The sequence below is a fragment of the Hipposideros armiger genome, unplaced genomic scaffold (assembly GCF_001890085.2).
Source record: "Hipposideros armiger isolate ML-2016 unplaced genomic scaffold, ASM189008v1 scaffold_261, whole genome shotgun sequence".
NCBI lineage: Eukaryota > Metazoa > Chordata > Mammalia > Chiroptera > Hipposideridae > Hipposideros > Hipposideros armiger.
The window spans coordinates 1,984,381-2,012,081 of NW_017731611.1; the positions used below are offsets into that span (position 1 = coordinate 1,984,381).

General features: G+C 36.7%; 1 protein-coding gene across 1 annotated transcript in view; it reads right to left on the reverse strand.

Moving 5' to 3' along the window:
- The window catches only part of FAF1 (Fas associated factor 1), a 409,817-nt gene that overhangs the window by 259,520 nt on the left and 122,596 nt on the right, over positions 1-27,701 (reverse strand). The window contains exons 5-6 of the mRNA XM_019656527.1: positions 15,718-15,809; positions 9,506-9,597 (exon numbers count right to left, since the gene is read on the reverse strand). Of these exons, the coding sequence (XP_019512072.1) occupies positions 9,506-9,597; positions 15,718-15,809 (184 nt within the window). The remainder of the gene's footprint in view (positions 1-9,505; positions 9,598-15,717; positions 15,810-27,701) is intronic.

The window sequence follows — 27,701 nt, forward strand, 5'->3', positions numbered from 1 at the left end:
TTATATTGTAAACCCCATGAAAGCAGGCACCTTGTCATCTTGTTCCTCATTATATGTATCCCTGGTACCTAGAACAAGGACTTAACACATTGTAAGATGGTACTCAAACTAGACCTGGTAAATGAGTGAATAATTGACTCCCGCATGAATAACTTGATAGATGGACTCACCATTTATCTGAAAAGCACTTTATGATGAATTTGAAAATTAGCAAAAGGGTCAATGAAGACACTACTAATACATGGAGCAAAAATCACATTCCTCAACTAGTCATGAAATTTTTCATATTCATTACAACAACTGTTTGCTTATTAAGGGCCTCTATCATAGAAGACACTTTCATGAGCTGAAGGAGATGCTCAGTTAGAATGTTCTTGCTCTTCACAACTCAGGATCTGATTGGAATGAGGACAGCCATACATGAAATAATACCATGGAAACTAAGACTCGAAGGAAAAGTGTTGCCTGGGACCACAAAACCAGTGTAGGACAGACACAGGACTGAACAGGGTTTGACTATAAAGCCACAGCTCCTTCCATTACTCCACACAATGACGGGGAAAGCCATAAGGAACAATGGACAAAAATAAAGTCTAAGCTGATGCCAAGGAATGGAGACTGTCTAGCTCATTGCATGTATGGAACACTTACAAGGTCTTCTGTTCCCCACATACCTAAATCTCTGTTCTGCATGATGCTTCATATCACACCATTAGAACTTTCATCCTTAGCTTTGGTCTCTCATAAGCAAGTACCCTTAGGAATGTGTCACTTCACAGTTTTCACTCCACAAATATTTCCAAGTACATGTTATGTTTTGGGCACTCTTTTAAGCTGCTGAGGATATAACAGTGAACAAAAGACAAGTGCCTGATTTTCTGTAACTTTACTCTGTAATGGAAGACAACAAATATGAATGTATTACTAATATTACTAATATAATGCACTGTAGTGATAAAGCAAGATAAAGGAAGAGGGTATGGCAGAGGGGCTGTTTAGACAGGGGGCTCAAGAAAAGCCTCTCTGAGGATGTGACATTTGAGTAGAGGCATGAATAAAGTGAAGGAATGAGTGAAGTTGATAACTGGCGGAAGATCATTCTAGGCAGGGAAATAGCAGTGTAAATGCTCTAAAGTGGAAGTATTTTTAGAATGTTTAGAGAAGAGCAAGAAGGCCAATGTGGCTGGCAAGCTATAGCCAGAGGGAGACTAAGAAAAGATGAAATAGGACAGACAAAGGACAAGATTATGTAGTCCTTCATAGGCCATAGTGCTTACAGGACATAACATGTATATAGGTTTATGTTTTTCTAATACAGTAAGTCCTCACTTAACACTGTCAATAGGTTTTGCGAATTCAAGCAAAACAAGTATAACAAAACCAATTTTACCGAAGGCTAATTGATATAAACAAGAGTCAGGTTCTGACGGCATCTTAATAACTTTATACTGAAACGACATTGAACGAAAAGGCATTATTCGAGGACCTGCTGTACAGACTAAAGTTATTAAGTATCTCTAATCTTCTAAAAACAAGAACCTAAACAAACTACCAATAATGACTTTTTCTCTTCATCAACTCACCATTACCCCTAAATCTGTTTTCCCATCTGGAAAATGTGAGTAATAATACCTATTTATGTTTATCATGAGAGTTTAATAAGATAATACATATAAAGGGCTATCTTCATAAGTGGTAATTGTTGTATCACTGTCACATACTGAACACTTTTAACTTCATACAGCCTTAACATCCTTATTCTCGTAACTATTACCTATCTTCTATTTCAGTATTATCTATAATTTGCTCTTTGTCATCAACTATTACTATAACAGCTCTGAAATCCAGAACCTAGTAATGTTCTCTATTTGCTCGAATCTTTTATTGTTCTACCTTTCCTACTGTTTCTAAATCTACTAGCTAACTTCATTTCAACACTTAACCCCTGGACTCCACCCTGCCTCCCTGCTATAAACTGAACTGAGTACCCACTAGAAGTCTGATTGACATTCTAACCTCTAATATGGCTGTATTTGAAGACAGTTTTTAGGAGGTAATTAAAGTTAAATGAGGTCATAAGGATGGGATCCTCATTCAACAGGATTGGTACCTTTATAATAAAAAGGAAGACCAGAGCTCTCTCTGTCATGTGAGTACACACCGAGAAAGAAAGCCAGAAACCAAACCTTGCTGAAACTTTACAGCCTCAAAAACCATGAGAAATAAATGTCTGTTTTTTAAGTAAACCAGACTATGGTATTTTGTTATAGCAGTTTGAGCTAAGACACTCCCATAGCCTTTTTGGCCACCAGCCCTTTTCTGGAGTCACTTTTTCAAATTTTTCCTACTTGCTGTCTCTCTCCTCATACTTCTAATAATTCTTTTACCCTACTCCTCCCTCAGCTTCTTCTTCCCTTCACAGTTAAGTTCTCTGAAAGTAAAAGTAACTCTAATTCCTCATTTCTCACTTATCCCTTAAAATTTATATACTCTGGCTCTCATTCTCATCTTTCTGCCAAAAATGATCTCAACAAAGTCATCAGTTCTATATGCCAAACTCTACGGCCTTTTAAATAATCAGCAGTATTCTGCACCATTGTGCATTTGAGAAAAAAACATATAGACAGTAGTACAGATTTCTCAGGATTGTCTCAGTACTACGCATATGACTTTGCGTACTATGCGTTCTACGCATATGACTTTGAATTACATATGGGACACACACCAGTGAAAAGTTCCATTGGCAACTAGGACCTGTGGGTTTATAAATAGAGATTTGTAAGTCATCTATACATATCTGGAAACTGAAGGGTTGAGGTCAATGTCAGGGAGTATGTATAGTAACAGGGACTGCTAAAAACAGAACTTTCAAGAACAACATTTAGAGTAGATGAAGAAAAGAGGACCTTATTGATGAATTAGCCTGAGTGGCAGACAGAACACCAACAGAGAGTGGTATCTACGGAAAATTTTGATAAAGTGATTAATTAAGCAAAAGCCTACTACCTTTAATAAATAGATTACAAGCTCCTTGAGGACAGAGCTTGTTTTTATCTAATAGGTAATCAATAAATCTTTGATGGACTGAATCTTTCTTATAATAATATGAAACATGTATGATTAACAGTCCCCCCACCCCCTTCCTAATTTTACTATGATTTATAGTATAATTTGAAGTTGTGCCATAGGGATACTACCTCACCTTCCAACTAATTAGTGAAATCTGGTTTATTAAAAAAGATTTACAAATGCTTTTCAATTATCACAAAGATTATGATTTAAGAATTTGCTCTTGAATTTTCAGAAAGTTTGAAATTCTGTTTTCTGAAAAACATAATTTACTTTAAAACAATCCTAAATATAATTAAATTATAGATGCTCAGATCATAATCTTGCTGCTCTTTTTTTTTTTTTTCCCAGAAAGAAATTGTAAATATAAAATAAGACTCAATTACCAGGCACCCCCTAGTGGCAGTAAAGTCAAGTTAAGAAAAAAATTTTTATAAGATATAGTTTAAAATAGAATTCTCTATATTTATAGTTCTCACCAAACACTGAGGATAAAACGGTTTGTCAGTAAACAATTTAAGAGCATGTTATTTGATATCTACATTTTACTAAATTATTAATAACATACTGTAACTAAAAATGAATTCACACTGACATTTCATAAATATTCTTAAGAAGAACTACAATAACTAAAATAATGTATTAAAAACAATACTCCCCATTTTATAAATGAAAAATTTAAGGTCCAAGCCAAGCTGAGACTGCAATCTAAAATTCTTCTCATTATATATACCTTGATGTCTTTTGTCTGAAGAGATAGATTATAATCACATTACTTTCCTAACTTGGTTATAATGAATTTTGTTTAAGAGGGATAGGGACACTATAATACCAATGTTTAAAGAAAACTGGTGCTTTACAAAGCAAGAACCTAATGTTTGTCATGGTACTGGAACTGGGATGGTGGAATCTAGCAGCAGCACCTAGTCAAAGTTCTGCATTGCCATTGACCAGCAGTTCATTTTCCAACTCCCCTCTACCTTCCAACAGCCACTGACTCTTCTCAGAGAAATAAAACAATAAAGCCAATTAAACATCAAACCAATCACCTAAATAAAATATATACCATTTTTTAAAAAATCCCAAATCTGATATGTAGAAAGGGCTGGGGGTAATATGTACATAAACTTTCCTATTTTTCCTCTACCAATTTCAGAGCTCTTCATTTGTCAGTTCTAAGACATAACACCAAAAATCAGAATTACCTTTTATTTTCTCCTTTTTAGATTATAAATTAGGGTACAAGTTACAAATAATATTTCTATGAATTCACCAATTGTAATAAAATTCTGCAAAAACAAATCAATTTGATTCACTATGACGTTTAGCAGAGCAATTTTATGCCTACCCTATTTGATAATATTATGTGCTATATAACTCAATAGGAAATTGTTTTTGAGCTCCAGTATATAGTTGTCAAAAAATATTTTTACTTGGTGAAACACAAAATGAAAATCACAAGTTAAAAATAATTATTACCAATAGTCTTGAAGGTGCTGCATAAATTTTGTTTTTTTAAATTGTTTTCCGTGAAATCAGAATTTCAGATTATTCATCACACACACAAGAAAAACTATCCCTAGTTTTACAGAAAGATATATTAGATTAACACACTAAAAGAAATACATCTTGGCTTTTTAGATTTTAATAAAATATTCATTAATATGACTTTTTTATTAACAGGAGCCTTTACATGATACATGCCCCTCCTCCCACTACCCAGGTGCTCTGTGCTTCATGTCTTTTGTTTGGCTTTGAATTTTTCTGTCTTCCTGATTGTTCCCACACAGGAAACAGCATCATTATAAGTTGGTAAAAATCCATAAAGCCAACTAGGGAAGACTACTTTAATGCTATCTGAGAACTCATTCTCCAATAAACACTGCATTTCAGAAGCATGTAGGCCCCTGCTTGCCTAGGGACTGAGCAGTTGGCAATCAACCTAAGGTCAGCCCCATGGCAAGGAAGAATATTTCCATTAGCCCAGGAAGACATTTTTGATAACTCCATTTAATCGTGCTACTGGAAAGTAATAGATTATAACCAATTATATCTCTTATCTGCTTATAATTATGTGAATTATATATTGGATGACAGGGATTACATTCTGATAACTAACCTACAAAATAATGTTCTACCTGACTAGATAAAAAACTATATCTATTAGATAACTCTTTGTTTATCTCATCTGGTGTTTATATGCACATTACTATAAACAGAAGGACAACAAATACTATTTGGCTGTTTGAAATACTGTGCAAATTCAACTTCCCATTAATATAGGATCTGAACATAGAAGATAAAGAGCAACCCAAGATATCTTTAAATTCTTAACCTAAAACCAACTATTAACAAGCTACAAAAAGCTATAAATTAGATTGAACTTTTTTCAGTTCAGTAATTTCTACTTTGGTAAGGCCAAATTTAATTTTCTTTTTGCTACTATCTACCTATGATGGTATCACCTATAATAAGAAATATATATTTGGTCTTCCCCACACAGAGGTCCTGAAACCCTTGGAATTTCCTAAGTGATAAGAATGATAAAGCTGACAGGAGCAAGGAGTCTTTTGTTACTCATAATAAGCCCCTTTCAACCACACCTCAGTTTGTTAATGAGGTCATTTTTGGAAAACCCCTCAGGATGGGGACTGATTAAAAGGGGGACCAACCTTGTGATTAGAGGGTTGGAACTTTCAGCTACCTACACCCCCTCCTCCCCACATCTGGGGAAGGAAGAGGGGCTAGAGGTTGAGTTAATCTCTAATAGCCAATGATTTAGTCAACCATGCCTATATAATGAATCCTCCACAAAAAAACCCTAGCTGAAGGGTTTTGGAGAGCTTCCAAATTGGTGAAGAAGAATTCACTCATGTGAGGAAGTGTGGCCTACCTCAAACTTTACAGGGAAAGAAGTTCATGTGCTCAGGATCCTTCCAGATCTCATCCTCTGTATCTCTTCATCTGGCTGTTTATTTATGCCCTTTAAAATATGCTTTGTAATAAATCAATAATAGTAAGTAGAGAGATTTCCTGAGTTCTGTAAGCCATTCTAGCAAATTATCAAACCCAAGAAGCGGGTTGTGGAAACCTCTTCTTATGGCCAGTTGGTCAGAAGCACAGGTGACAACCTATACTTGCAACTGCTGTCTCACATGAGGGCCCTGACCTGTGGAATCTGATGCTATCTCCAGGTAGATACTATCACAATTTAGTTAAATTGTGGGACATCCAGTGGTTGTTAAGAATTGCCTGGTGTGCAAAAAAAAATACCCACACATTTGGTGGCCAGAAGTGGCCTGTGAATAGTGTAGTAGATAAAAATCATGATTTTTTTTTCCTTGTACTACATAAATAATAAAGATATTTGGTAGTGGTGGATAAAGGGTTTGGCAATACTCAAAGTTTAGGGGCACAGGTCTCTCTATCACACAAAATCACCAAGTTGTATTAAAAAGAAGAACATGTGTATAAAAATGATAAAACTCTAAAAACAACTTAAAAATAGTTCTGGAATGATACTGTACTGACAAAAATTATTACTATACACTAACATAATCATTCATTTTAGATCAGTTTGCTTCATCTAGCAATAAAAACATAATATATAAATGGATCAAAGACCTAAACATAAGACCTGAAACAATAAACTGCACAAAAGAAAACTTATGGACCTTAGGTTCAAAGGGGATTTTATGAATGTGACTTCAAAGGCAAGGCAAGTAAAAGCTAAAATAAATGAATGGGACTATATCAAACTAAAAAGCTGTGCACAGCAAAAGAAACTATGGACAAAATAAAGAGGCAACCAACCGAACAGGAGAAGACTTTTGCAAACAATGCCTCCAATAAGGAGCTAATATCCAAAATATATAAGAAACTCATACAACTCAAGAACAAAAAAACAAACAATCCAATTAAAAAATGGGCACTTTTCCCTCTAAGCTCAGGAACAAGGCAAAGTTGCCCACCATCACCACTTCTATTCAGTATACAGAGGGTGCCAAAAATATGTATATACATTTTAACCCTCTGCCAGGCACAACTGATCTCACATATTCATTGCATACAAAGATGCTGCTATGAAATACATCTTTACTGTACTAAATCACAAACATGACTGGTGACAGGTTACGCTAGAGGGGTAAGATACAGAAGCGATAAGTCACGACACTTAACTGTTAGATATTTGAAAATTTGTGTGCAATGAATCTGTGAGATCAGTTGTACCCGACAGAGGGTTAAGAAAGGAAAAAGATGATTAAAATTGTAATACAATGAATAACACTAGCATTCATTTGATTAACGCCATCTTTTGAGCAAAAGTCATACTACACATTGCTACCGTAATTCAATTAAACTTTGAAAAGTAATACATAGATAACATCTCTTAAAATGTGTACTTTTTTTGGCATACCCGGTATAGATTTAATGCAATCTCTATCAAAATACCAATGGCACTTTTCACAGAACTAGAACAACTAATCCTAAAATTATATGGAACCACAAAAGACCTAAATAGCCAAAGAAATTTTGAGAAAGAACAAAATGGGAGGTATCACGCTCCCTGATATAAAACTATACAAAAAAGCTACAATAACCAGAATAATATGGTACTGACTAAAAACAGATACATAGATCGATGGAACAGATTTGAAACCTCAGAAATAACTTCTTGCTTACATAGTCAACTAGCCTATGACAAAGAGGTAAGGATATACAATTGATTAAAGACAGTCTCTTCAATAAGTAGTGTTGGGAAAACTGGGAAGACACATGCAAAAAATGAAATTGGACTACTTTCTTACACCATATACAAAAATAAACTCAAAACAGATTAAACACTTAAATATAAGACCTGAAACCATAAAACTCACAGAAGAAAACACAGAATGTAAACTCTTTGACATCACCCTTAGAAATATCTTTTTGATATATCTCCTCAGGCAAGGGAAATAAAAGAAAAAATAAATGAATGGGATTATATCAATCTAAAGTGTTTTTGCACAGTGAAGGAAACCACCAACAAAACAAAAAGACAATCTACTGTGGGAGAAAATATTTGCAAATCATGTATCTTATAAGGGGTTAATATCCAAAATATATAGGAAACTCATACAACTTAACACCAAAAAACAACAACAAAAAACCAAACAATCCAATTAAACAAAGGGCAGAGGACCTGAAAAAACATTTCTCCAAAGAAGACATGGGCAACGGACTTATAAAAAGATGCTCAACATCCCTAATCATCAAAGAAATGCAAATTAAAACCACAATGAGATATCTCCTCACCCCAGTCAGAGTGGCTATCGTCAATAAATCAACAAATAATAAGTGCTGACAAGGAAGTGGAGAAAAGGGAACCCTCATACACTGTGGGTGGGATTGTATATTTGTGTAACCACTATGGAAATGAGTATGGAGATTCCTCAATAAACTAAAAACAGGGCTGCCATATGATCCAACAATTCCATTTCTGGGTATTTTTCTGAAGAAAACAAAAACACTAATTTGAAAGGTATATGCATCCCCATGTTCTTTGCAGCATTACTAGTAACAGCCAAGATATGGAAGCAATCTAGGTATCCATCAGTAGATCAACGGATAAAGACGATGTGGTATATATACACACAATGGAGGATTATTCAGCAATAAAAAAGAATGAAATCTTGACATTTCCGATAACACAGGGAAACCTAGAGTATATTATATGTTCAGAGAAATAAGTCAGACAGAGGAAGACAAAGACAAATACTATATGATTTCACTTATATGTGGAATCTAAAAAAACAAAAAAACAAAAACAAATGAACAAAACGAAATAGAAACAAACCTAGAGAACAAGCTGTTGGTTGCCAAAGGAAAGGGGAGTGGGGAAAATGGGAAAATGTTTTAATAAAAAAGAATTAACTCTATTATCTGATATTTTCACACAGTTTTTGGTAAAGAAACAGTCACCTGGCCTCAGTTGGTTTCTAGCACTTTTAAAAAATAGAACACAGTATTTTTTTGGAGAAAATAATATTAGCAATGTAAAAAACATTATATTTGTTTTTCAAACTGTATTCTACAAAGCCCAATGAATTTACCTAAAAAATATGCCTTTTTGTAGCCAGCGGAGAGGCTGGAGTCCATTTACTCATTCTCTTCTCTCCAATTCTAGTCCTTCCCATCAAACAGTACCAATTTTGACTATTTTTTACATAATGGACTTGAGCTAAAGACTTTCTTTGGAAAAAAAGATTCCACCACTACAATCAAACAAATAAACTAATCAAACTAAATAGTTTGAAAATTTATATAATTAACAGTTGTTGGTAAGTTAAAGCTTCAACAAGATTTTGAATTTATTTTGATATTTATGTACAGCTTAAAGCAATGCTATTAACAATCAAAATTTTCATTTCAGATTCATAGAAAGAGTAAACCTTACCCAGCATGGCTAGATGATGAAGGTGGTGGCAAGTCTGGTGTAAGAATATAAAGACTGTTGTTTTTTGGCAAATGTAGTGATTTTAAGACCATCTGAAAAAGAAAACAGAAAAACAAACAGAAAATGACTGTTGATTGTGCATTATTTTTTCCTATAGTTCTTAAAAAATTCTCAATATTATAGTATGACTTTTTATCTTTTGACAATTTCCTAAATAGGGTAATATAAGACTACTGAACCCAAATAACCTTGTTTCTCCATAAGTATCATAAATTAACATAAATATGAATGTTAAAATGCAAATTTTTTAGCTTATGAAGAGATACGAATAGATAAGAACACAGTTAAGACTCATTATCTTCACTGAAGAAGTATATCCTTGCAACTAATATGCCCTTCATTCCAGGATTATTATAGCAAAAATTAGAAATGTAGTTTTTCAGAGATCATTAGACCTAGAAAGGATCACAGAGAGTACCTCAGTACAATGACTTTATTGAAGAGGAGCTGTAGCCTGAGAGGTGAAGTGACCTGGATGAGGTCTCTAGCAGGTGTGACTTAGGTCATTTAGGTCACTTAACTCTTAATCCACAGCATTTTCTGTTGTTGTTAAAGCACTCTGTCTGGGGTGAATAAACTACTCTTGGTTACATCTGACCTATTATCATGATAACCATACAAAATTTCACTAAATTTCTTTGCCAGAAAACTTCTACATATTTTTCAAACTCCAACTTGATAGTAAATACATGCTAATGTACTTCAAACTTTTTTTGACAGTAATACACATTAAGAAACACACTTTTACATCTTTACATCATAACCCAGCACACACATTTATTCAACAGATATTTACTAAGCCACCTACTCTGTGCCAGGACTATTCTAAACACTGGGGATTTAGCAGTGGACAGGATAGTCTAAGAACCCTGATCTCATGAAGCTTACATTGTAGTAGGAATAAGTAACCTATATATTTGAGTATTAGAAACTGATAATTTTTTGAGTAAATACAAAGCAGAAAAGAGGGGGTGAAGAAAATGAGGTTGGGGAGTTACGTAATTTTAAACTGAATTATCAGGGTGGTTCTCACCTGGAGAATGTGACATTTGAGCAAAGACTTGAAGGTGCTGAGGAAATAGACCATGAGAATACATAGAAAAAGAGTATTGCAGGCAAAGGGAATAGTCAATGCAAAATGCTTAACAAAAAACAAGGAGTCCAACGTAACTGAAGCCAAATGAGCAAAGGTAGGAGATAGGTCAGAGAGGCGACAGGAACAGCAGGGGTAGGAAATGTGTTGATCCACTGAGGCTAAGGTAAGGGCTTTGGCTCTTACTCTGAATGAGATGGAAAGTTACAGGAGTGACATGATTGAATTCATGTTGAAAAAGGATCACTTTGGCAGTTGTGTGTTGCAAATATTGAGCTGTCGGAAAAGTCACGATGCATTTTTGCAATGAAAAACAGAAAAAATACGTCATGACTTTTCCGACAACCCAATAGATGGGAAGGTGTTCACAAAGGAGGGCAGAAGAGGCTAAAGAAATATACTAAGATAAGGCTGATGAGGGCTTAGGTTGGTGGTAGAAGTGGTACACAATAGTTGAATTCTGAATTTATTTGTAAGATAGAACCAAAAGGATTTCCTGACAAATGGGATATGGGTTATGACAGAAGAGAGTCAATAATAATTTAAAAGATTTAAAAATGAACAATTGGAAGCAAGAAGCTGTCATTAATTGAAATGGGGAAGACTTCCATTTTGGACACATAAGTTTGAAATGTATACTAGACATTCAAGTGGAGAAGACAAGTAAGCAGCTGATTTATCAACCAGGAATTCAGGAAACAGGCCTGCGTGGAGATCTAAATTAGAGATATGAAATTGATAGTGTACACAGATGATACTTAAAAGCCATGACAGTAGGTAAGACAATAATGTGGTCACTGGTGACTTTGACAAAAGCACCAGCAGGTCCCTGTTTAGACTGGACTCGAGAAATGGGAGGAAAGGAATTAGAGAGAGCAAATACAGATAACACTTTAAGAAGAGTTTCATTATCAAGGAGACTAGAGAAATGAGACAATTTCTGGAAGCGGAGATGGGATCAAGAGAAAAATGGAAGAATAACATCATGTTTGAATATTAATGGTAACTCTCTACTAGAGGAAAATATTGATAATACAGGAAAGACAAGAAAGAGTGAAGTCCTTGAATAGGCCAGAGAGGATACAGAATGTAATCCATAGCAAACATGGAGTTTTGATCTTAGATAGGAGATTGGACAGACCATCTACAATAACAGGAGACAAAGAATAATAGTATGTGTGTAAGGGGCAGCTAAGTAAACAGAGACTAAGTTAGAAGCTTGTAGAAATTTTTTTTGTGATTGCCTTTGTTTTGTCAGTGAAACAAAATAGAAAGCAAAGTCATCAGCTGAGAGTGAGAATGGAGAGAGGTGTTTTAAAGGTCTGAGGAGAGGATAAGTATAAAATAGCCATTTAGGAGAGTGTGGATAAACCAGGTAAACATACTATGATTGCCAATAACATTTAGGGGCTCTCTGAAGATCATGGTAAAAAATTTAAAGATACACCTATCAGTTTGATTTTGTTTTTCTCTAGCCACATTTAGCTGTAAAGCATAGGAGGGACAGATTTGGACTTATCCAAGGTAAGAATTTTTGTCAAGCAAGATCCATGCAGCCAGAGTTAAGGCTATATGCAAGAAAGTGATTATAAGGTTGACCATGATATTTAGCCTTCTGTAAGGAAGGGAAGACATGAAAAAGATAATCATGAAAAGATGGCAGAAACAATGGATTGGAGGTCTGAATGAGGTTGAAGGATTGTTGGAGTTAGAATACTAACAGAAACGAGCTGGAAAGATGAGAGATGGTGGAGAAGAAAACAGAAGCTTGAAATTAAGATTTGAGAATTGTTGTAATTAAATGATAAGACCATGGGAAAATATGGCTGATAGGGTGGAGAAACAGATCTTTGTAGGAAAGAAGTTCAAGGAACTACGAAACCAAGGTGTTGGAAGAATCATCTAAAAAGATTCAAATTACTACAAATTAAGACAGGTCGCAATTATAAACCAGCAACTAGAAACCATCAGGAAATGAGGGGAAGTGACTTCAATAAGAAGGTGATATAATTTTCTGACATGAAATTAAAAGTTGAAGGGTTTTAGAGAGGAGGTAATCATAAAAGTTCTGGAAGTGGAAATTAGGAACAATGAGGGCATACAGTAAGTAGACCCCTTATCTGTGAAGGATACATTCCAAGACCCCCAGTGGATGCCTGAAACAATGGACAGTACTGAACCCTGCATGTACTATGTTTTTTCTCTACACACATACCTAGGATAAAGTTTAATTTATAAATTAGGAACAGTAAGAAATTAATAATAAATAGTAACAAAATAGAACTATAACAATGTACATAATAAAAGTTATGTGAATGTGGTCTCTGTTCTCTCAAAATACATTATTGCACTGTACATACAGTGTGGATACGCTAAACAAAGGGATGATTCATCTTGGGCGGGACGGAATGAGAAGTGATCGATTTCGTCACACTACTCTGAATGGCGTGAAATTTAAAACTTATGAGTTATTTATTTCTGGACTTTTCCATTTAATATTTTCAGACCACGGTTGACCATGGGTAACCGAAACCACAGAAGGCGAAACTATGGATATGGGGGGATTACTGTATATATTACCAGTTAGTCCAGTGGTATGGTGGTTGCTGGAGAAAAATAATTAACACTGAGAAAGAGAAACAATGTCCTCAGGAAGAAAGAGTTCAGTCAGAGGAAGACAGTGAAGAAAATGTGTAGGGAAAAGGTTGACAACAGAAGAAATTTTACTAATGATGAATTAGTTCTACAGGTCACAGCAAAAAGGTTTCAGGCATTGTAGAGAAAAAAGGATAAAGGAAGACATGGGCTGTGCAGAGACAGGAGATTTGTGTGAGAGGAAACATGGAAATCAGCCTCCTTGCAGTGACTGGCATCCATAGTTGGAAAAGGCATAATGACATTAGTCCTGGTTGAATCAAAGCAAATAATAATGTCAAGGATGAAAGCATTGGAAAGTAAGGTGGAGTTGATGTCTAGGAATTTCTCTTCACCCTGCAGATGGAAGTAGGCTGATCCTACCCAAGCATAAAATATGAGAAACTCATTCTTCACCCCTCCAGGAGAAGGCCCATCTTCCTAAGTGCACAGTCTTACTCCAAGGGCATTAGGATCTACTCTCGACTCATATTAGTAATGTATTAAATAAAAAGAAATAACCTTATTATTTACAATACACTCTGACATCTTCGATCCTATTTCTCCCCCCCGCCCAATTCTGGCTATAACCCACTCAACTTCAGAACCCACTAATGGTTTGTGACCCATGGTTTGGGGCTGGGAACACTATATTTAAAAGCACAATGTCTACCAGAAGCCATTGACAAAGAAGAATTGAACCAAAGTTGAAGATTCTAAGTTTAAGCCTGGATACTGAAATATCGACTCACTAACTAGTGTGAAATAATTTGATAATATTTCCACCTCAAATATCTACAATTTCAGAGTTAACTCATTTCTTTCAATCCCTCCCAACTATCTCTGTCAGAAAAAAGGAAAAGTGTGTGAAATATTTTATACCTAAGGCTTGAGAATGACAGATACTACCTTAAAATTATAACACCTTTTTTTTTTTTTTATTGGGGAATTGGGGGTGGAGAACAGACAAGTTGCTGTCCTTTTTGTTCTTCAGTTTAGTTGTGGAGGACGTTGCTTCACTGGCCCATGTTGGTATTATGATCACTGCACTCTTCCTGGGTGAGGCAGTCGCTCGCCGGCCATTGGAGGACTGCTCACGGCAGCTCACGAAAGCGCACGCCAGCTGCTGGCCAGCCCCACTGCAGCCTACGCCATTGCCGGCGACTCACAGCAGCCCAGCTCCAGATCCAGCGGCTGTTCACCATCTCAGCTATAGAGGGCACAGTGTCACTGGCCCTTATGTGGATGGGAACTGGGACCTTGCTGGTCAGAGCTGGTGTCCCAAGCCAACTCTTAACCAATGCGCCACTCAGCCGGCCCAAAATTATAACACTTTTTAAAAATTCTTACAAGTCTTAAAATATTGGGCTGTCAGAAAAGTCATAACGTATTTTTTTCTGTTTTTCATGGCAAAAATGTATCACAACTTTTCCTACAACCCAATATAATTCATTTTATGTACCTGCCACTAACCAAGTAAACAGAAACATTCTTACTATTTAAATTTTCCAAATTTAATTTTTTTCTATTATTTTTGTTCTATAATCAATACTTGGCATACATGTGTACACTGTGTTTGACTTCCTTCAGGCCAATAACTAATTGTTTAGTACATTATTATTCCAGGGTACTTACTGACACCCTACAAGATTTAAGAAAAAGGTAAGTGCTCTCCAAAAAGAGTGCCAAACTAACTCCTATAAAATAGTTAGAAACAGGAAAAACATACCAGATAGTATTTTCACTTACATACTAAACTCCTTTAAAACTATTTTTTTACCATAAAATGCTTCAGTTTGAAATATTTTGTTTGCTAATTCCTGAAATTGTTATTAATACCAAATCTACTCCTGTTACATGTAAAAACATTAATAAAAACCAATTTTTAGGGACGGCCGAGTGGCGCGTTGGTTAAGAGCTGGCTTAGGACACCAGCTCTGAGCAGCAGGACCACGGTTTGGGTCCCACATGAGGGCCAGTGATGCTGTGCCCTCTACAGCTAAGATGGTGAACAACAGCTTGACCTGGGCTGCCGTGAGTCGCTGGCAACGGTGTAGGCTTCAGTGGAGCTGCAATGGGCTGCCATAAGCTATCGTGAGTGGCTGACCATGAGTGGCTGGCAGCCAGTGCGAGCTGCCAAAGCTGCCGTGAGCGGCCGTCCAGTGGCCGGCGACCAATCTACCTCACCCAGGAAGAACACAATTATAATATCAACATGGGACAGTGAAGCCACATCCTACACAACTAGACTGAAGAACAAATGGACAGCAACTTGTCTGTTCCCCTTCCCCAGATTCCCCAGTGCTGTTCCCCTCCCCCAATTCCCCAATAAAATCTTAAAAAAAAAAAACCAAACAAACAATTTTTATACATCATTTAGTCAACTGAATAACTTAATTTTACTTTTAGACAACTAAAAACTCACACTGTCTTCCACATCTCCAGTCTTCCAGCCTTTTAACAGCATTTTAGACGCAGGTATCTGAAGTTCATTTTCTAGAATCTGTTTAATTTCTCCTGTATAAATAAGAAGAGACCGAATATTACTAACAAAGTAATACAATCAACATTTGTTCATATTCAGGGCTAGCATTCATATTCGACATAGTGCACGGTCAATGACATTCTCTGATGAATGAATAACAAAAATTTCAGTAGTCCAAACTTCAAATCTTGATCAAACAACATGTTACTCCTTAGAACTCAACATAACTCAACATTGGTTATGTTAAAAGATTCTACAACTAATTAAGAAGTTAATTGCATAACTTACCAAAAGATATCAGTGATTGGGGGTTTTAAGGAAAACAACCTATTTTAAACCAATCAACTGATAATACCTATATGTGCTCAGCATATGTTAAGATAGCAGGTCAAGTATAAAACCTGAGTCATTATAGTATAGGGAAAGCAGATTTTGGAATGAAGAGGGGTTGAAGTCTTATCTTGAAGAAATCAAATAACTTGTCTATTCTTAGTTTTTGCAACTATAAAACAGGAAATAATACTGCCCATCTTCTCTACCTCTAGGATGAAAGTAAATAAGACCCATAAAGATAGCTGGAAAAAAATAAAGCCGATGTATAAAATCTAGAAGACAATTTAAATTGTGTTAAAGAGAAAAGCAACAGAATTTCAGAAAAGGAAAAAAATTGCGTTGGATCAAACAGAGAATGCTTTGTGAGAGAAATGAGACTTAAACCCAGCTTGAAGAAAAACTGCGTTTAAACCAAGCTTGAAGTATAAGAACTGGGCTATGAAGGGAAGTCAACCCAAAGGCAAGGATATTATTCAGTGCAGACAAAAGAATGAAAGGTATAAAATGCCAAAATAAACATGATGCTAATGAGAAATAATGAGGAATCACAATTTTCCCAGGGCTCCACAAATTATTTTTCAGGAATCAGGTCTACTTATAAATTAATCAGCTCATTTCTGGTACTACAGTTTATGAAACTGTTCAATCAAAATGTACAAATGTGCTTTTATTAGGTTGGTGCTAATCTATAATTTTAGATTAACACATAATTCAATTCCAATTATAAGTGATTCAATACTGAAAAAACTGATTATATTATATATTAAAACAGGAAAAATAATTCCATGCTGATTAAGGAAAAGAAGGGGGACAGCTTATGCTACACAAGTTCTACGGAAACACAGCTGCCTAAGCTAAGCAATGCTACAATCAAACCCTTCATGAACTTAGTGATTTTTTTTTTTTTACTTTGCTAAAGAAAATTCCTATTTGGGCACTTTGGATAGTGATTAAACATCATAAAAAGAATTCTGGCTCAACATGTTTTAGAAGCATAAACTTTTATCAACTTTGGACTTCAAAAATGTCACTGCTAATAAAGGATTGTTCTGTTTATATAAATACATATAAATATTGCTGTTTCATTTGTGGCTAAGGTTGCTATTTCTAAAGCTGTACTTGTCTGGAACTGGGCTTATGCTGTTACAAGTCTGCCCAGTGCTTTCCTCTTAGATACCTATCTTCACCTGACACCTCCTACTTAGACTCTTGGAGACATTCTTAGCATTCATAAACTAAAAGAAGTTTCTAAAGAACAAACAAAAAGAGATTTTAAGTTAAAGTCCCAGTTATTCTTTGCAGCAAGCTTGGGTAACATATAAAACAAATAGTCTTTTGTTCCACAGGAAAAGAAGGAATACAAAACAAAACCAGAATTTACAGCAAACTGAGTACATCGTATTTTAAAAATTATTCTGTTGGTCTCAATTTCTTCTTCTGTAAAGTGGGGATGATAACTGTAATATCAACACTTCATTGGGTTACTATATTAAATGACATAAAGCATGGAAAATATTTTGTATTAGTATGTGTTCAGTGCACACAAAGGATTAAAAAAATGTTGGTTATTTTGAGTTGTATTGATTAAGGTAATACACACATTAGTGTCTACCATAGCATCTGTCCAGTATACACTGTCAATAAACAGTAGTTATGGTTTCAAGGATAGTCAAAATAATTTAGGACAGTGAAGTGCTAGCAGGCAGCAAGTTTCAGAGCCAATAGTCAAATCTGGGACTGCCTGACTCCGAAGATCGTTAACACAAGATGGCACTGCACTACAGTATCCCTGTATGTTACCTGGTAAATTGTGAAGATATGCAGATGTCATCAAGAACAGTCCACTGAAATTGCAAACCATATATCTGATAAGGGATTAACATCCAAAATATATAAAGAACACAGGCAGTTCAACAGCAAAAACACCAAATAATCTAACTTAAAAAAGGGCAAAAGGCCTGCATAGACATCTTCCCAAAAATATACAAATGGCCAACAGGTACACAAAAACAGGCTCAATATCACTAATCATTAGAGAAATGCAAATCAAAACTATAATGTGGTATCACCTCATGCTTGTTGAATGGCTATCATTAATAAGACAAGAGAGAACAAATGCTGAGGAGAATGTGGAGAAAAGGGAACCCTTGTGCTCTGTTGGTAGGACTGTAAACTGGTGCAGCCGCTGTCGGAAACACTATGGAGGTTTCTCAAAAAATTAAAAATAGAACTACCATGTGATCCAGCAACTATTTCTGGAACTATATCTGAAGGAAACAAAAACACAATATTGAAGAGCTATCTGTACCCCCAAGTTCACAGCAGCATTATCTACAATAACCAAGATATGGAAACCTACGTGTCTATCAACAGATAAATGGATAAGAAGTTGTGGGATATATGTACACATGTACACACACACACACACACACACACACACACACACACACACACACTGGAATATTAAAAACAGAAGGAAATCCTGCTATTTGCAACAGTATGAATGGGCCTCGAAGTCATTATGTTAAGTGATACAAGTCAAATAGAGAAAGACAAATACTGTTTATCTCACTTACATATGTAATCTGAAAAAAAAAAAAGGGGCCAGTGGAGTGGCTCAGCTGGTTAAGAGCACGAGCTCTGAGCAGCATGGTTGCTGGTTTGATTCCCACATGGGCCAGTGAGCTGTGCCTGAGCTGAGCTGCCCACAGGTGGCAGGATGACTCAGCTGGTGAGAGCACATGCTCCTAGCAACAAGGTTGCTGGTTCGACTCCTGCATGGGATGGTGGTCTACGTCTACCCGTAATTAAGATTAAACATAGCACCTTGAGTTGAGCTGCCGCCAGGCGGCTGGATGGTTCAGTGGTTAGAGCATGCGCTCTTAGCAACAAGGTTTCTGGTTCAACTCCCACATGAGATGGTGGGCTATGTCCACCTGCAACTAAGATGGAAAACGGCACCTTGAGCTGAGCGGCCATGAGCAGCCGCTGGGCCGCCGGATGGCAACTGGACTTGGAGCTGAGCCAGCTGTGCCCTCTACAACTAAGATCGAAGGACAACACCTTGGCTGTTCCCTTCCCCAATTCCCCAACACTGTTCCCCTCCACAATTCTCCAATAAAACCTTGACAAAAAAAAATACCTCACAGAAAAAGAGGTAAGATTTGTGGTAACCAGTGTGGGGAGTGGGGGTAAAGGAATTGGATGAAGGTGGTAAAAAGGTACAAACTTCTAGCTATAAGATAAATAACTACTGGGAATGTAATGTATTACATGATGACTATAATTAACACTGCTATGTGGTATATTTAAAAGTTGTTAAGAGAGAAAACCCCACGAGTTCCCATCACAGGGGAAAAATAAAACTTTTTCTTTTTTTGTATCTATATGAGACAATAGATGTTAACTAAAATTATTGTAATAATTTCACAATATATGTCAAGTATTACACTGTACACCTTAAACTTATACAGTGTTGTGTACCAATTGTATCTCAATAAAACGGGAAGTGTTTTATTTAAGAAAGAACAGTCCATTGAACCCAATACTGTATTTTTAAAAGAACCTTATTAAATTATGATTTACATATAATAGCTATCACCACCACAATCAACATAAAGAACATTTCCTGTATCACAAAAAATTTGCCCAGGCCTCTTTGAAACAAAAGCCTACCCCACCCTAACCTCTGATCTTCCTTCTTACCCTAAAGATTCATTTTATCTGTTCTCTTTTATGTCTGGGTTCTTTTGCTCTGCATGTTTTTTTTTGTGTGTGTGTTTTTTAAAGATTTTTATTGGGGAATTGGGGGGATGGGAACAGTGCTGGGGAATTGGGGGAAGGGGAACAGACGAGTTGCTGTCGTTTTGTTCTTCAGTCTAGTTGTGGAGGACGTTGCTTCACTGGCCCAAGTTGGCACCATCATTGCGCTATTCCCGGGTGAGGCAGATCAGTAGCCGGCTTCTGGATGGCCGCTCACTGCGGCTGCTGGCCGCTCACGCTGGCTGCTGGCTACACACGGTAGCCCATGGCAACCCACTGCCACAGGGGCTGCAGCCTACGCCGTCGCCGGCGACTCATGGCAGCCCAGCTCCAGGTTGAGCTGTTGTTCAGCATCTTAGCTGTAGAGGGCAGTGTCACTGGCCCTCATATGTGGGATCCGAACCGGGGCCCTCTGGCGTCCCAAGCCAGCTCTTAACCATTGTGCCACATGGCCGGCCCTGCTCTGCATGTTTTTGAGATTCATCCATATTGCTGTGTGTACCAATAAATAGTTCCTTTTCATTGCTCAGTAGTATTCCATTATATAGTGCAGTAGCTTCTGAAAGGGCTTCCAATGTTCCCTATCTCATAGTATTCATGCCTTTTGTACTCCCCTCCCCGTTGAATATGGGCTGTACCAGTACTTCTAATAAAGAGAATACAACAGTGGTATTGGGATGTCACTTTTGAGTTAGCGTACAGAAACTGCAACTTCCATCTTGCTAATACATCCTCTACTGCCCTCTTACTTGCTCACTCTGGTGAAGACAGCTGCCTTGTTGTGACATGCTCTGTGAAGAGGCAAATATCACAAGGACCTGAGGGCAGCCTTCAAGGGGAAATGAGGCTCCCAGTTAAACAGCTCACGTGGAAATGAATACTGCCAGCAACCACATCAGTGGTCCTGGAAGTAGATCCTTCTTTAGTTGAGCCTTGAGATGACAGTGAATGCAGCCCATACGAGGCCAGGTAAGCCATGCCCAGATTCCTGACCTACATAGACATCCTCCAAGCTGGAAAGTCTTCTCTACCAGGTTGAACTGAAGCTTCCCTTAGATCATCTGAATCATGGAGACTCTACAGAGTGATCCTAAGAATACAGCTATAAAATTTTTGTCCAATCTTCAAATGCTTTTTAAATGAATCTTCTTTTCCCATATGAAAAAAGGAGAGAATACTGACATCTATTCAAATTCCTAAGTTTGAAATTATAATTACAGTATTTTTTTAAATTGCACTCAGTGTACACACATAAAGCAGGCCATTTTTACCCAATTAACACAATGTTTTGCTTTTGATTCAGATAAAAATACATGTTAAAAAAACATGTTATTGACCTTATTAAATATTCTTTGGAAAAACAAAACAAAACTGTCAACCTGTTTTCCAAAGTGATGGTCCCATCTTGCATTCCACCAAAAGTTCCAGCTGCTCCATATCACTACCAATAATTAGAATTTTCTAGTCTTTTCAATTTTAGCCATTACAGTGGGAGTGGTTTGTCATTGTGGTTTCAATTTGTATTCCCTAATGATTAGTAACTAATGACATTAAACATCTTTTTGTGCAATTAGTGACTATTTTGCATATCTTCTGTAAAGTGTTGAGTAGACATGTTATGAATGGACCTTGTATTACTCATGATCTTAGGAGGAAAGTATGTAGCCTTTAAAGTATTATATTAACTGTACGTTCTTCAGCAATGTGCTTAATCAGATTGACAAAATTTCCTTCTATCCTTACTTTATTGCAAGTTTAAAAAAAAATTTCTGAAATGAGTGTTAAGTACTGTCAAATGCTTTTTCCTCCATCTACTGAAATGATCAGATACATATGTATATTCCTGTGACAGCACCACCACAATCAAGATAATAAACATTTCTATCACCACGAAATGTTCCCTTGTGGTCAATTCCATCCCCATCCCTAATTCCTGGCAAGCACTGATCTGATTTCTTTCACTAGTTTTGCATTTCCAGAAAGTTATACAAATGAAATTAAACACATTCCTTTTTGTGTCTGGCTCCTTTCACTAGGCATAATATTTTGAGATTCCTCCATGTTGTTACCTGCATTAGTAGTTTGTTCCTTTTTATTGCTAAGTTGTTTATCCACTCAGTTGATAGACAACTGAGGTATTTCCAGTTTGGGGCAATTGTGAATAAAGTTGCTATATATTCAAGTACAAGTCTTTGTGGGGACATATTTTTCATTTCTCTTGAGTAAATACCTAAGAATTACTGGGTCATAAAGCAGGTACATATTTTAATTTATAAGATCCTACCAAACTATCTTCAAAAGTGTCACTACCATTTTGCATTCCTACCAGCATATACAAGTATGAATGTTCAAGTTGCTCTGCATCCATACAAGCCCTTGGTATTTAGTCTTTTTAATTTTAGCCATTCTAATAGGTGTGTAGCTGTATTTTATTATGATTTTAGTTTGCATTTCCCTAATAACTAATGGTGTTGAACATCTTTTCATGTGATTATTTTCTACCCATGTCTTCTTTGATGAAGTATCTGTTAGAATCTTTGCTCATTTTTTATTGGGTTGTTTTGTCTTCTTAAGATTGAGTTTTAGGTGGTAGGAGAGCGTAAATGGGGTCAAATATATGGTGATAGAAGGAGAACTGACTCTGGGTGGTGAACACACAATATGATATTTAGATGATGTATTACAGAATTGTACACTTGAAACCTATGTAATTTTACTAACCATTGTCACCCCAATAAATTTTTTTTAAAAATTGACTTTTAAGAGTTCTTTAGATATTCTGGATACAAGTCCTTTTATAAGATGTGTGTTTTTCAAATATTTACTCCCAGTCTTCAGCTGATCTTTTAATCATTTTCTTAAGAACGCCTTTCAGAGAACAGAGTTTTGAAGAAGTTTAATATTTCAATTTTTCTTTTATGTTTGTGCTTTTTGTGTCCTAACTGAAAAAAAGAAAAACTGCCTAACTCAAAGTCAAAGATTTTCTTACATAAATTTTACAGTTTTAGCTCTTACATTTAGGCTTGTGAATTATTTGATGTTAATTATTGTACATGGTATAAGGGTTATGGTTCTTCTTCTTCAGGGTTAATATTTATAAGTGGTGTAAAAGCTAAGGTTCTCCTTCATCTTCTTTTTTTTTGGGGGGGGGGTGGTAGAAGAGAGGACATTTGGATGTCCAATTGTGCCAGATCCATTTGTTGAAAAGAGTATTGATTCCCACTGAATTGAATTAACTTGGAAAGTTGTAAAAAACTGACTGACCAGGTATATGTGTGTCTATTTTTAGATTCTGTATTCTGTGCCAATGACCTATATGTCTCTTGCCAATGCTATCCTGTCATGATTACTGCCTTAACATTACGTGCTATGGGGCCGGCCGAGTGGCTCAGGTAGTTAAGAGCTCTCTCAAGAGTGCAAGCTTGAGCAACAGCAGTTCGTGTCTCAGCCCAAGCTGAGCTGCCACTGAACTGCCAACAGGTGGCAGGGTGTCTCAGCTAAAAAATATATATATATATTTACGTGCTATGAAGCCATCTAAGTGTGTTCTTTTTCAAAATTGGTTTTTTTTTTAGATTTTATTGGGGAATTGGGGGAGGGGAACAGCATTGGGGAATCGGGGAAGGGGAACAGACAAGTTGCTGTCCTTTTTGTTCTTCAGTCTAGTTTGGACGACGTCGCTTCACTGGCCCATGTTGGTATCATCATTGCGCTCTTCCCCGTGAGGCAGTCACTCGCCGGCCATTGGCCGGCCGCTCACAGCGGCTCACAAAAGGTCACACCAGCTGCCGGCCAGCCCCACACTGCAGCCTACGCCATCACCAGTGACTCACTGCAGCCCAGATCCGGTGTTGTTCACCATCACACAGGTCGAGCTGTTGTTCACCATCTTGGCTGTAGAGGGCACAGCGTCACTGGCCAGCAAGTGGAATCCGAACCCCTGCTGCTCAGAGCTGGCATCCCAAGCCAACTCTTAACCAACGTGCCACTCGGCTGGCCCTCAAAATTGTTTTGACCATTCTATGCCATCTACATTTTAATATAAATATGGGAATCAACTTGTCAATATCTTTTTTTAAAGCTGAAATTCTTACTGGAATTGCATTGATTCTACAATGCAATGCAAGAAAAAAATGACATTTTAACAATATTGAGTCTTCTTATTCATGAACATGATATCTCTCTCCATTTATTTAGATCTTTTCAGCAATGTTTTATAGCTTCAGTGTAAGGCCTTGTATATTTTTTGCTAAATTTATCCCTAGGTCTGTTTTTAAATGATATTGTAAAAAGATTTTATTTTTTAATTTTAGTTTCTGATTGTTTGTTCCTAGTATATAGAAATTAATTGCTTTTCGTATGTTGACTTTGTATCTTCTGACCATGCTAAACTCAATTAATAATTGTAGTAGCCTTCCTGTAAATTCTTTGGGGTTTTCTCCATAATTATATCATTTTTGAATAAAAACAGTTTCAATTCTTCCTTTTAAATCTGTATTTTATTTCTTTTTCTCTCCTTATTGCATTGTTGAGGACCTCCAGTAGAAAGCTATATAGAAGTGGCAGGGATGAATATCTTGTTTTCATTTTTGGGGTGAAAGCATTCAGTATTTCACCATTAAGTATGCTAGGTGATGGATTATTGTAAATGTCCTTTATCAGGTTGAAGAATTTACATTTTATTCCTAATTTTGGAGAGTTTTTTTCAAATGGATATTGAATTTTGTTAAATGCTTTTCCTTTATGTATTAAGATGATCATATGATTTTTCTTTTTTAGCCAGTTGGTAAGGTACATGAAAAATTTTTTTCAATCACAGGAGTGATATGATTATATTTGTATTCTTAAAAGATCAGTTATAATAAGCTGCAATTTATTCTTTATAAATTGGTTATGTCTATACCCCTTACTAGGCTGTAAGTTCTATGAAGACAAATACCATGCCTGTTTTCTTCACCATTCTATATGTAGGATTGGGTCAATGTAGAAAATGCTTATTGAGTGAATAAACAAATGTGTAAACAAATGCAAGGAGAGCAAGAAGCACTATGAAGAATCCCTACTAGAGGTAGGGAAAATAATTAGGAGGCTATCTGACTGACAGTTGGTATTTCCACAACAGAATAGTTAAGGGGAAAAGGATCTAATCTGACTAGGAAAAACAAAAGAATAGCCAAACAAAAATGTCAAGGTTTCTACATGCCTAAGAATCCTGGAGAAACTTATGGTGATGTCAGTCTATATCAGGGTTAGAGCTATTGTTATGACCAAGTCAGGAAATGAGGGCTAAGCAATTTGTTCTATTGGGTTGTCGGAAAACTCATGAGGCATTTTTGCAACGAAAAACAGAAAAAACACGTCATAACTTTTCCGACAACCCAATATTTTTTTCTGGGTTATCACATACCCTTGAATTAACCTATAATCTTTATATCTTTGGAGTGAGAATTAAATAAAGTATAGCTAGGTCTTCTTGGTCTTCTCCAAACTAGAATCTATTTTACAACCTTGTAAAGGAGTTTCCAAACCAAATCTGTTTGTGGGACACTCTAATAGTCTGTGATGACATAAATGACTAAAAGGAGAGAGAGGGTCAGGAGAGCAGTGGAAAAGAGACAATCAGCTCAGAAGTACAACAATCGAAAAATACCAAGATACACTAGGTTTCTGGAAGAGATTGCTGGGTTGATAGAAGAGGTATTATCTAGCTGTGCCATACATTAAGTGCATCTTCCTATTATTGCATTCTCTTCTCCAAACTTCAGTCCACTAAGATAGCAAGCAAGCTGGTCTTAGAAAAGGGAGTACAATGGTCTGAACTAATCAGAAATACAAGCTATCCAAGAATTGGCCTGTAAGAAAGGAAGCACTCAGGGCTGGCCGAGTGGCACGATGGTTAAGAACTGGCTTGGGACGCCAGAGGGCCCCAGTTCGGATCCCACATATGAGGGCCAGTGACACTGCCCTCCACAGCTAAGATGCTGAACAGCTCAACCTGGAGCTGGGCTGCCATGAGTCGCTGGTGACGGCGTAGGCTGCAGCCCCTGTGGCAGTGGGTTGCCATGGGCTACCGTATATAGCCAGCAGCCAGCTTGAGCAGCCAGCAGCCGCAGTGAGCGGCCATCCAGAAGCCGGCGACTGATGTGCCTCGCCCGGGAAGAACGCAATGATGGTGCCAACTTGGGCCAGTGAAGCAACGTCCTCCACAACTAGACTGAAGAACAAAATGACAGCAACTCGTCTGTTCCCCTCCCCAAATTCCCCAGTACTGTTCCCATCTCCCAGTTCCCCAATAAAAAATCTTTAAAAAAAAAAAAAGAATTGGCTTGGGACGCCAGCTCTGAGAAGCAGGGCCCCAGTTAGGATCCCACATGGACCAGTGACACTGCGCCCTCTACAGCTAAGTGGTGAACAACAGCTCGACCTGGAGCTGGGTTGCCAAGAGCCACCATGAGTGGCCATCCAGAGGCCGGGGACCCATCTGCCTCACCTGGGAAGAGCACAATGATAATACCAATATGGGTCAGTGAAGCAACGTCCTCCACAACTAGACTGAAGAACAAAAGAACAGCAACTTGTCTGTTTCCCTTACTCGATTCCCCAATAAAATCTTTAAAAAAAAAAAGGAAGTACTCAGTAAGAAAACATTGCAAACTAAAAGAAAAAAGGTAGAAGATACCTTTTAACTCTAAAAGTTTTAGTATTAGACCAGTGCTTATCCCATTATTCAATAAATGCATTCATCAAATATTTAACTAATACCTACTATTGCCAAGGAACAAGCATATATAAAGAAGAAATTATGCCCATCTTTGAGGAACTAACAGTCTCACAGGATAGACTTGTTAAGAAACCATGAAACCATTGCTACACAAAGATACATAAAGTATAGAGAGAGAGCACAGGGCAAGAATTAACTCCAATCACCATCTCACTTTGAGACTCTGCGATGTCATGAAAAACTAATTCCAAAAGCTAATTTAGGTTGCATTTATGAAATGACTTGCTTCAATCAAGAAAGAAGATAGGCCAATTGCGTTTTCTCAGCCCACTGTGGGCAATGTGTGATACTTTATATGCAGCACTGACATCCTAAAACGAATCATGGTTCTAAAGTGGAAAAGTATCCCAAAGTGATGCATCAGAAATAATACCTGTAACAACAACTAGCATCTACAGTATGTAATTTTGCCAGTTTTATTGAGATATAACTGATATATAACATTGTATTAGTCCAAGGTATACAACATAATGATTTGGTATCTGTATATACTGTGAACTGATTACCACAGTAAGTTTAGTTAACATCAATCACCTTACACAGTTACAATTTTTTCTTGTGATGAGAACTTTTAAGATGTACTCTCTTAGCAAATTTCAAAGATACAATTCACTACTGTTAACTATAGTATATTAGAGTAACTTCTTGCCCTGTACTCTCTCTATATACTTTATGTATCTTTGTGTAGCAATTGTTTCATGGTTTCTTAATAAGTCTATCCTGTGAGAATGTTCGTTCCTTAAAGGTGGACATAATTTCTTCTTTATATATGCTTGTTCCTTGGCAATAGTAGGCATTAGTTAAATATTTGATGAATGCATTTATTGAATAATGGGATAAGCACTGGTCTAATACTAAAACTTTTATTAGAGTTAAAAGGTATCTTCTCCCTTTTTTTCTTTTAGTTTGCAATGTTTTCTTGCTGAGTGCTTCCTTTCTAACACATATAACTGATACCTCATTTTTTGCATGTGGTTAGTGTATAAAATGTTTTTATTTATAAAATTATAGTCAGAGTTGATGAACAATGGAGGTCAATGCCTTAAAA